Raw genomic sequence first — 12,108 nt, forward strand, 5'->3', positions numbered from 1 at the left:
ATCGTTGTCTCCTGATTCACGGACCACATCAAATTTCGAAAGTTCTCAATGGTAGGTTTAGGTTCCTTCGGTATACTTGCCCTTTATCTCTGTGACACCCTGTAGCCACCACATTTGCGCCCCCATACTCTATGCCTCCAACTCCATTTATTGTGCATTGCACCCCACACTGTTTTACCATATTCTCTGGCATACCCTCTGCCCCTCCTCCTCCATCCCTCTGGCGTGCCCTCCAATAAGCAGCAGGGAATGCTGAGGCTCCTCTCGCCTCCACCATTTCTTTTTGGGACCCTGATTTCGACCAAGCTTTTAGATCGCCCCCGCCCCCGCCCCCACCCCCACCCCCACCCCCACCTCATTTTGAGAAGTAGGTGCTTTGTGATGTTTTTCTATGTTAAAGTTGAATTCTCAGTGCCACTCAGAAAGCGGTAAGAAGTTGGGATGTGCTGCCGGATTTAAGCTCGGGAAAGCTAGATGGGGAAGAGTGTGGGACGTGGGCGTTGTGGAACTTGCACGAGTTGGGCAGTTTCTGTGCCAGTCTGAAGTTGTTGCTGTGCACTTTCCTTCTCCCTGTGGTGCGGCCTGGCCCTTTAAGAGAACTGGTTGGGGGCGGGAGGAGGGGGCAACCCGCGCGTGCGCATTGTGCGGCGGTCCACCTCGAGTACCGGGGACTCCCTCCCGTGCTGTGACCGCAGCCCCAGCCCGGGTGGGGGGGGATAGGGGGTGGGAGAGAGAGAGAGTGGGGACGGGCTGGGGGTAGGGGAGAGCGTCTCCAAACCTGGCCAGACCACCACACTGGACCGCCGGTAGGTGCGGTTTGTTACATTTAGTGACTTGTAGTGTGATTTAAAGGAAACACCCCCTTTCCCTCCCTCCCTCCCTTCCTTTCTCTTCCCTCTCCAGCTTCTGCCACTGGGGAGTTCGTGCTGCGGGAAAGCCCATTGTAGAGTCTTCGAAAAGAAAATGCTCCAGCACTCTTTGTAGGTTCTCCTGAAAGGTTTTGGAGAGAGTCTGGGAGAGCTTTAAGGGGCATGGGGTTTGTGTGTTAGACTTTTTCTCTTCTCTCCCCCCCCCCCCCCCCCCCCCCCCCGAGCCCTAGTTGTAACACTTAACCCGACTGGCAGCCAGACCTCGTCAGTGTCAAAATAAGAGTCTCTGTCTCACCCACTCTGTCACACATGCTCTGGTTTATTGAGACTGGGTGCTGTTCCAGGACTCAGTGTAATTGGCAGTGTTTCTTTCTGTGGACCATTGTATATCTTTTTCAAAAAGGGTTTATTGATGATAATCACAGCGCCTTTGTTGTTATTAATGCCTTCATTGTCACAATTCCCAATTTCTCCCACGCAACCTTTCCCCTCCTCCCCCCAACCCCCGGGTTTCTCTCCTTTTCCTCCTGAGGCTTACTGATGTGCACCAACATATATCCCATTCATGTGCCCGACAGCCTCTTGTCACTTTTCTGCATGCCTCAGCTAAGATAATTAGTTTAAACTGTTTGACTGTTTAAACTGGTGCACTTTCTGAAGATCAGAATTACTAGCTGTTTTCTCATCCTTTCGCCTCTGCATCCTTCTTCCCTCTTCAACTCTGGGGGAGAATCCTGAGGAGACTTGAGGCCTTTATTAATGCTCCACTGCTCTGATAGAGATCAGTTCACTCCATACAGTGAGGATCAAACCTGTGGCTCTTCCTGGTCTATATGGTATGCCACCATGTTTTGTTGGCGTTAAATCATCGTATGGTTGTCTTTTGCTCTCACTTATATAAGATGAAGAAAGTAAAACTATTACTTGTATTATCTATTATGTGAAAAAGCTAAAAGAAGAGATTGCCAATTTGGAAGATTGTTGATATTGCTCCAAGACAAACTGTCTGCACTTAGTTATTATGAAGTGATTTGAGCTTTATTGGTTATTTTAAGGCCTTTCTTTTATCTTCATTTCCTTCCTCTCGACTTTCCTATGACAGCCATTCACCTCTGGCTGTGGGCATGGGCAAATGATCTGGTCTTGAGCCTTTAACTCCCATCTGCTTAATTTTCCGCAGTGTAACTGGAATAATTCTCCCTGTAGCAGTGTGCTCGCTGTTTTCCACTTTTCTCCCACAGCTAGCTTTGATTCTAGAAAACTGTTGTTCAATGCCATGACTTGAAGATAATTGTTGTGTTTGCCTCAGCTATCCTTGTATTCACTTGAATATTGAAGATTATGGGGTGTTTAAGATGATCAAAGGAGTTGATAGGATTGATATAAACTATTTGTTCTTCTGAGGGGAGTCCAGAATAAGGGGGCATAACCCTATAATTAGAGTCAGGCTGTTCAGGGTGATGACTTATTCACTTGCTGAATATCAGCAACACTTATTCACATAAAGAGTCACACTGTCATTCTCCACCCCCAAAACTCTTGAGGTTAAGTCAGTTGTAAGATATCAAAACTGAAATTAATAATTTTTTTGTTAGGCAAGAATATTAAAAGTACTGGAAGTAAGATGGGTAGATGGAGTCTTGAGATAGATAAGCCATGATCAAATTGAATGGCAGAAAAGGTTGAGGGGCTGAATTCACAATTTAGAAGACAGAAAACATGCATGCTTATAAGAACTTTCACTATTTACTGCTGGGTAAGAAAGAAACGGCCCCTGGAATGACGCTATTTAAGATTCATCAGCATGATGGCAGGAATGAAAGGGTTGTGAAGAACAAATGAAAATGTTACTGCTTAGAAAAAGTGATTTACGTTTTCAAAATTGCTAAAAGCTTTGAGAATTCAACAGTGAGACATTTACTGAAGGATGTAGAATTGGCTCGGGTCATGGCCAGGGATGATGAGCATTCCTTATTCTAATAGCCTCACATAAATGGCTGTTGAGGCAGAACCTGTCGCATCATTTTGTAAAGCAACAATATTCAAGACAAAAGTGCAAGGGAATTGAGATCAGAGTAGTCAATTGCCAGCACCAGCGCTAATTTAATGGGCTGAATCTTCTCTTTTTGCTCAGGGAGATGTGAAAGTGAAAGAGTTTTGATTTAAGTTACCTTCATGTGCTTGTTGCCAACAAGCAAGCGGAGAGTAAATATTTTCTTTTAATGGTTGTGGGGGGCAGAAATTTGTCTTGAGGCAATGCCACAAGGAGGATGGCAGGGTGGCACAGTGGTTAGCACTGCTTCCTCATCACGCCAGAGACCTGGGTTCAATTCAGACCTTGGGTGGCTGTCTTTGTGAAGTTTGCACGTTCTCCCTGTGGCTGTGTGGATTTCCTCCGGGTGCTCCAGTTTTCTCCAACAGTCCAAAGATATGCAGGTTAGGTGGATTGGATATGCTAAATTGCCCCTAGGTGGGTTCGCGGGGATAAGGTGGATGATTGGGTCTTGGTAGGGTGCTCATTCATAGAGTCGGTGCAGACTTGGTGGACCGAATGGCCTCCTGCACTGCAGGATTTCTATGATTCTAAGTCAGACAGTATCAGATCAGCTGTCCATTATGTGCAGCCGTAGGTAATCAGATTCATTGGAGTCACTGGCATTGAATATCAGACAGAGTATTTAAAAAAAAAAAATTTTAGAGTACCCAATTATTTTTTCCAATTAAGGAGCAATTTAGCGTATCCAATCCACCTATCCTGCACATCTTTTGGGTTGCGGGGGTGAAACCCACGCAGACACAGGGAGAATGTGCAAACTCCTCACGGACAGTGACCCAGAGCCGGGATTCGAACCCGGGTCCTCAGCGCTGTAGGCAGCAATGCTAACCACTGTGCCACCGTGCTGCACTGAATATCAGACAGAGTCTGACGGGTAGTTGATTTGATACCAACGGTGTGCCATCACCCAAGTAAAATTTCTAACCTGCAATTTCTGCAACATTAAATTGATTTAAAAATGCAGTGGTTTTATAATGTTGCAGGTTTGATTTCGCTCGGTAGGGTGACCTAATTCCACTATAGAAGTTATGGGTCTTTGCAACATAATTCAGAACTTTTATAACATATAAGTGATAAACGGTATGGAAAAAGTAGACGTGAAACAGATGGATGCTTCCTATTGTGGGGCATTCTTGAACGAGAGATCATCGTCTCAGGATAAGGAGTAGCAAATTTAAAACAGAGATGATGAGAAACAATTTTCCCCAAGGGTGGTGAATCTGTGGAATTCGCTACCCCAGAGTGCGATGGCTACTCAGACAGTGAGTAAATTTAAAGAGAAGTTAGACAAATTTTTAATTATTTATGGGTTGAAGGGTTACGGAGAACTCCTCATGGAGTTGAGTCCATGAGGAGATCAGCCACGATCATATTGAACGGTGGAGCAGACTTGAGAGGTTTAATTGCCTACTCCTCCTAGTTATGTTCTTATGTTCTCAGAAATAACTATTCTGTCTAATTTTACCTTCCAATTCTTGGTCTGTAGCCCTGCAGGTAACGGCACCTCAAGCATAAATCTGGTGTTCTTGATTAATAAAGATATTTCTTGATTAATGAGGCTATCGGGGGTTATGGGGAGAAGGCAGGAGAATGGGAATGATCAGCCATGATCGAATGGTGGAGCAGACTCATTGGGCCAAATGGTCTAATTCTGCTCCGATATCTTGCAGTCTTATTAATTATAACAATTTTAGGTTTAACATTTAAAAATGGTGCAAGAGTTTAGGCCAAGAATGATAGCATTGTGGATAGCACAATTGCTTCACAGCTCCAGGGTCCCAGGTTTGATTCCGGCTTGGGTCACTGTCTGTGCGGAGTCTGCACATCCTCCCCGTGTGTGCGTGGGTTTCCTCCGGGTGCTCCAGTTTCCTCCCACAGTCCAAAGATGTGCAGGTTAGGTGGATTGGCCATGATAAATTGCCCTTAGTATCCAAAATTGCCCTTAGTGTTGGGTGGGGTTACTGGGTTATGGGGATAGGGTGGAGGTGTTGACCTTGGGTAGGGTGCTCTTTCCAAGAGCCGGTGCAGACTCGATGGGCTGAATGGCCTCCTTCTGCACTGTAAATGCTATGAACTGTGTCTCTTGAGGCACTCAGCTGGTCATAACCTCTAGAGCTCGGGCACAATGGAGATAGTGATTCTCATTATCTCTCCTGCCAATCCCCAATATATGCCTACGTCTAGGCTGAGGAATAAACCGATGGAGGTGAGGGTATGGCAGTTATCTCTTTCTCCCTGCTCCCGACCTCCGCTTCATCTTGCCCCCATAAAAATATTTGAGGCATTGCAACTGAGAGAGCTTTCTTTGTAGCCTGGCTGAGAGATGACAAATGTGAGTGATGCATTCAAATGTTGGACTGCCCTGGGACTGTGGCACCTACTGCAGGGTTCTATCAGCTTCAAGCTAAGTAGACACAGGCAGTTGTCTACATTTCCATTGTATACGCTGCAAGTGAGAGACACTGAGGATTACATTGTTGGAAAGGAACTACAGCTGCAATTGGTAAAAAAGGAACTACAGCTGCAATTGGTGAAAGGCTTTATTTTTGAGGCTGTTGAAATTCATAGCACCCATGTCCAAAATTGTGTTTTCTGATAAGGGAAAAGGAAGCAAAATTTACCACTTAATTTTGGGAACGTGCTTTAACTTCTGCAACTTGCAGTATTGAAATATAATGAAAGCAAGAAAATAAAATTGAATTTCAGGAATTACAAAATATCAAGTACTCTTAAAATTGAGAGAGGCACAAAACTTGTTTTTAAAATATCGCGGGAAAAGCTACTGTGGTCCTCAAAAGGTTAAGTGCAGCCATTTTGTTTACTTTGTCAGAAGCTTAGTCAGTTAACCTCTTCGCCGTAGTTAGGACAGACTACAAAAATTTTAAATGTTAATATAAATTTTGAGCACCCCATTCATATTTTTCCAATTTAAGGGGTAATTTAGCATGTTCAATCCACCTACCTTGCACATCTTTGTGTTGTGGGGGCGAAACCCACGAGGACAGACTAAATTAATGAAGCTTGTAATCTTAGGGCATTCTTTTGCATGTGGTCTGAAAATTGTGGCTGTATACAACATTTGTAGTTTGCTTGTAAATTGCTTAATTCTGGTGTGATTTGTTTACAAAATGATGAATCAGAAATATTTAGTACTGTTTGGAGTCCTGTTTGCAGGAGAAAAAAAAGGTGTGTTAGAATACGGTCCAGTTCCTTTGGTCTGTACAGTCAGAAGCAAATGTGTTAAAATACAGTGCAATGGATTTCAGTTTCATTTTGGAATGCTCATTAGCCTATCTGGAAAACTAGACTTAATCCCACTCTCCCATTCTCTGCATCAACTTCCCTCTTGGATGATTTCTATTTGATTCACTTGGATCATTTGTTTCCATTATGGGTCGGTGATCAAGACAGGAGCAGCAAATGCTTTATCTTAGAGTTGCTGGAACTAAGAAAAACCTTCTTGACTCAATAAAATGCTGAGGTGTTCACTTGGGCAGTTCCTGATAATTTGTGGTAAGAATAAGTATGCCATTACTTCAAAGAAAAATCTTGAAAGTAAATTTTGGTGTCCCATTTGTTTCATTTGAATTGTAGCTGATGATGAAAAGTGTGACATTTTCTGCATTAATAAATGATAGCATTTTGTTCTGCCATGAAGATTTGAGATCTTCCCTTCTGGAACTGCTGACTAATACTGGTCTACAGTCCAACAGGTACAGCTGCTCTCTGGTATCTCGCCTAAGTGGCTGGCCGCATATCATCTGCTGGTCACCATGGGCAGTCTGAGTCTCAGCAACACAACAAATTTATTCTCCAATAGAATGACAAAGGTCTATCTTGTCTGGCTTGAAGCCATTACGATTATTGTGTCTCATAATTTCGCAGAATTTTACAGCACAACAATTGAGCATTTAGCCTATTGTGCCTGAGCTTGCTCTTTGGTAGATCAATTAGAGCTATCCAATTGGAGCTAGCTAATTAATCTGACTTTTCCTGATCTTTCCCCCTGGAAAGATCCTAATCTATTAAGTATTTTCCGATTCTCTTTTAAGTGTTACCATTGAATTTGCTTCCGCTCCCTTTCAGGCAGTCCATTTCAGTTCTTTAGCTAACCATTTCAAATCCTCTGGTTACTGACCCTTCTTTAAACATAGAACATACAGTGCAGAGGGTAAGTGGTATCTGCTATTTGCTAACAATCTTGTTTCGCCAAGTTGTACCTTAAATTTTACCCTGAAAGGATCAAGATATTTGCCCTCAGCCACCTGATTTAATTTCCTCCAAAACCCAACCGCCAAGTGCTTGTATCCGCTGATTCTACTGTGGGAACATAAGCACAAGGGGAGGCCCTCAAACTGCTTTGCCATTCAGTTAAATCGTGGTTGATCTGTATCCATGCTCCATCTCTACCCACCTTTGCTCATATTTTATATCCTTGCCTGACAAAAGTATATCCATCGCAGATTTAAAAGTATTAATTGAGTTAAGGTTGTCTGTGTGGAGTTTGCGCATTCTCCCCATGTCTGTATGGGTTTCCTCCCACAGTCCAAAGATGTGCAGGTTAGGTGGATTCGCTGTGTTAAATTGCCCCTAGTGTCCAACTGTTAGGTGGGGTTCTCGGGATAGGGCGAGGATTTGGCCTGGGTGCTCTTTCAGAGGGTCAGTGCAGACTCGATGGACCGAATGGCCTACTTTTGCACTGTACAGATTCTATGATCGGTTTATTTGTTGGGGGGAGCATTTCACACTTTTACCACCTTTTGCTAGAAAGGCCTAGTCTGAATTTTAAAAGTGAAATGTGAGGAAGGAGCTGTGCTCCGAAAGCTAGTGATTCGAAACAAACCTGTTGGACTTTAACCTGGTGTTGAAAGACAAATTCATACAGTGGGTGTGCCTACAATGCCTTTCCTATTCTTTATAATTCCAGAATGGAAGGAGTTTAGCAGGCCTGCTCGCTCATGGGGCATTAGAGCTGAGTGTTACGAAGCGCACAAAACTCCCTGCTGGATCAGTGGCTACTTCCTTCCTCAATTGAGGAACACAAAGACAATTTTATTTTTTAAAGAAGGTATTCCTGCCTCAGTAATTGCACTTTTCCAGTTAAGTGTTGGGATTATGGAATTAGGTTTGGGCTGGGCTGGGTAATGGTAGTGCTTTTGAGAGAGAGACGGTTAATGTTCCAAGTCCAAAGTGATTTTTGGAGCTGAAGAACATTAACTCCGGTTTTTCTCTCTCCATAGTTACCAGACCTACTGAGTTTTCAGCACTTTGCAGATAGCATTCGCAGTATTTCGCTGCTGATATATAAGCTTTTCCTGCTCTTGTCGGACAGGAATACACTAGTTGGGCTTTTGGGATAATTTGACATCTTGATGTGGAATAACTGTGGGACTTGAACTTATTCTGGGTCTAATATAACCACTGCTGTACCTATTGTGATGCCCAGTCATTGCCCTAGCTGAAGTTACTTAACTGATTAGTGAACAAAGTCTGGGGCCTTTCCAGGACTCTCTTGCAGGCCCACTAATGTACCCCCAAGAATGAGCAGGCCTGCTGAGCTCCTTGCACTGGAGTTTCACACATACAAAGCATAGGAAGGTATTGTAGGCACACCCACTGCCAGTTGCCTTGAAAAGAGGGGGTTGGAGAAAAAAAGATTTGTAATGAAAATCACTTGCGATACTTTGGGTACATCATACTTTAATGTTGCACTGCCTCTAGCAGTGTCCACAAAAACAGCGATTGTTTGGAAGCAGCCTTGTGACTGAACACTGTTTGCAATACAGCCTCAACTGATGGTCCGACAAGAGTAGATCAGTATCAGCATGGAAATAAGAATGGGTGCATCACATCACCATTGAGTGTGATTCCTCACAGGATGACCAAAAAATTCACTACTTATCAGCTGGCATTCCCATCCTTGTAAATAAAGATTACATTGTGTTTGGGGGAAGGAAATAGAGGGGGTAGTTTTGTAGAAAAGGGTGAATATACTACAAGACTCCCATGTGCAATGCCCTGACGATGACTGCCAGCAGACTCCTGAGGGAAGCAGAACCTGTGACCAATTTGCAGGTGAAGAACAGTTGCAAAGTTATTCTGAAATTCCGGAAGCAATCATGGTTATCCATGATGAATTACTGAGGATGATCAACGGTCACCTCTTTCCACATTCCTAACCTCCTCCTGCCCTTTCCCAATGCCCATAGGCCCATATTTTCAATTTTCCTATGAAGTACAAGACCATTAAATCAGACCCCAAGATTTCAGGCCACTCCTAACCAACTATTTTTATGGAGTATTGCTTCTACATTAGAGAATAGACTGTAATACCAAAAAGCATGAGATCATTGCAAGGGAGGGGTGGGAAAATCACCATTTCCCGAAAGGTCTTATGGTGGGGGGGACGTATTTTCTCCTTTGAGCAAATGGTTAGTGTTGGAGGCTCCACTTCTATTTTTCAGTACAGTGTTCCAAAACATAGACTTAGATTATTGTTAGTTAAAAGTTCTTGTATTTTAAAACATTGTCTATTGGACCAAAACACATCAAGCTTTCCTACAAGGATATATGACCAAATGAGTGGATAGCTATTTCGGTAAACTGCTGCTGAAAGACGTTTACAGAACTCTTCAAACAGAGTGTGGAAGTCACAGTCTGGATTAGCAAATCCTCAGTTTGACTTTTGGTCTACAGTGAGTTGGAAGTGCTAAATTTGGCCTCTGGTTGAGGTCATGTTATATCTGTAATCTGCTTGTACTGACTAGCTGTCAAAGAGCTGAAGTATGGAAGCAGGGCTAATACAAGATTTTTCTCTGTCAAACTAGGGGGGACAGTCGCTACTCTGGAAACCGAGGCCCTTTGCCCGTGGAAATGGCTCTACAAGACTTGCCAGGTGAGTGAATGTATTTGATCTTTGTGTCTAGCAAGGTTAACTGCATTGGTGACAGCTGAATTGTTTTGGATCTTGACAAGGGTGCAGCACCTCGCTGAGTTTGGTTCTTGTGGTTTATGACATCTAGTTATTGTTACTGCACACTCCCAAGCTAATTTCTCCAACACACCTTTTGATTTGTTTGCCATTGCGCCCACATGCTTAGGAAATCTGCCACTACACACACTACCATCAGTGTGCAGCAGCATGGCCCCATGTGTTAGGTCCTATGGTTCCCAGTACATCACGTTAAGTGCAGTGCCATTGCTCATTTAGCATCCACATGCTGCTGTGCCAAGTATGGGAACTCTCCCCACAAGGAAGCATCCCACGGTGAAGCTGCACCAGTGGCTAGGCCTCCTACATTATTCACAGCAGTCAGGACCAAGACTAAGGATTAAGATGGGCTGCATAATGTTGGAGGAAAGTATACAACAAGTAGTGTTAATGCCCCTGGAGATATGAAATGGTGCAATTCCCAATCATTGGTTTGTGAAAGGACACTGTTTTATAATGATGTGGTGTAGTAGCTAACCAAACAAAACCTGTTGACTAAGATATATTTAAAAAATAATCATTAATCTCAGCCAAACTGGTATTTTGGCTGCCATGCTGAGCAATCCCTAATGAGCTTGCAGTTGCATTGTGTTATAGACACCAGACCAGATCCCAACTGGCTAAACTTCTAGACCAGAACCGCAACATTTAAAAAAAAAATTTAAGACCGAATATGCTCCAAGAAGGATTGCATGAGAAATAGGGCTGGTTATTTTTACAAACAAAACTTTATTTTTTTAAAAATTTAGAGTATCCAATTATTGTTTTTTCCAATTAAGGGGCAATTTAGCGTGGCCAATCCACCGAACCTACACATCTTTTTTTGGGTTGTGGGGGTGAAACCCACGCAGACGTGTAGAGAATGTGCAAACTCCACCAAGGATAGTGACCACTGCACCGTGCCACCCCAGAAAACAACATTTATTAAACATGAAAAAATTAGATTAAAATACGTTGCTCCTTTACTTCCCCTTTTAGTAAGGGTGGCACAGTGGTTAGCACCGCTGCCTCACAGCACCGAGGACTTGGATTCAATCCTGCTGTCCATGTGGAGTTTACACATTCACCCCGTGTCTTCGTGGGTCTCTGTGACAGCAGGGCAAGTTTGTACTGTGACAGCAGGGCAGCACGGTGGCGCAGTGGGTTAGCCCTGCTGCCTCACAGCGCCAGGTTCGATCCTGGCTCTGGGTCACTGTCCGTGTGGAGTTTGCACATTCTCCCCGTGTTTGCGTGGGTTTTGCCCCCACAACCCAAAGATGTGCAGGATAGGTGGATTGGCCACAATAAAATTGCCACTTAATTGGAAAAAAATGAATTGGGTGCATTAAATTTATTTTAATAAAAGTACTGTGACAGCAGTGCTAACTACTGCACCACTGTGTTGCCCTTAAATCTATACCGTAGTTCTAATGTCTACCAATTCAAATATAAATCCCTTAATGTTACTTTAACACTACTCAGATGTGCCAAATCTGGATGCCCAATATGCCACACGGGGCCAATTTTGGACAGCACTGATTTAGAAAAATGATACGTAAAATTGCTTACTTAATCTCTGCGTCCATTGTGCCATTCAGCCATGCAGGCTAGGTCAGGTCAATCCATAAACTGTGGTGTTCACTGTTTGCATCACTACCCTGATTCTCTCTTTCTTTCCAGCTAGGGGAAAGGGTGAAGTTTGCATTCATATTCATTGGGAATATTGTTGTGACTCGTATGGTTAAAGGCTGCCATTCCAGGTGGCACAGTGGTTAGCCCTGTTGCGTCACGGCGCCGAGGTCCCAGGTTCGATCCCGGTTCTGGGTCACTGTCTGTGTGCAGTTTGCACATTCTCCCCGTGTTTGTGTGGGTTTCACCCCCACAACCCAAAGATGTGCAGGGTAGGTGGATTGGCCACGCTAAATTGTCCCTTAATGGGAAAAAAAAATGAATTTGGTACTCTAAATATACTTTTTTTAAAGGCAGCCATTCCTTGCTAACTTGATAAAAGCAAATTACTGTGGATGCTGGAATCTGAAAGGATAACATAAAATACCAGACAATCTCAGCAGGTTTGACAGCATCTGTGGAGAGAGAAAGGGAGCAAACGTTTCGAGTCTGGATGACTCTTTGTCAAAGCTGAAGAGAACTGGAAATGGGGTGAGATTTGTCCTGCTGTCGGCGGGGCGTGGAGCAGTGAGGCTGCAGAGGGC

At 43.7% G+C, this 12,108-nt stretch overlaps 1 protein-coding gene across 7 annotated transcripts in view; it reads left to right on the plus strand.

The window, feature by feature from the left end:
* gatad2ab (GATA zinc finger domain containing 2Ab) overlaps window positions 1-12,108 on the plus strand; it is a 143,578-nt gene that overhangs the window by 47,237 nt on the left and 84,233 nt on the right. For 2 of the 7 annotated variants that reach the window (XM_038776337.1, XM_038776339.1), the window contains exons 1-2: window positions 1,581-1,705; window positions 9,753-9,820. In XM_038776337.1, coding sequence (XP_038632265.1) covers window positions 1,629-1,705; window positions 9,753-9,820 — 145 coding nt within the window. In that variant the 5' untranslated portion in view covers window positions 1,581-1,628. Of the gene's footprint in view, window positions 1-757; window positions 807-1,578; window positions 1,706-9,752; window positions 9,821-12,108 lie in introns of those variants that run through there. The other 5 variants (XM_038776341.1, XM_038776342.1, XM_038776344.1 and 2 more) reach the window with 4 other exon arrangements.

This window comes from Scyliorhinus canicula, chromosome 18, assembly GCF_902713615.1.
Source record: "Scyliorhinus canicula chromosome 18, sScyCan1.1, whole genome shotgun sequence".
Taxonomy (NCBI): Eukaryota; Metazoa; Chordata; class Chondrichthyes; order Carcharhiniformes; family Scyliorhinidae; genus Scyliorhinus; species Scyliorhinus canicula.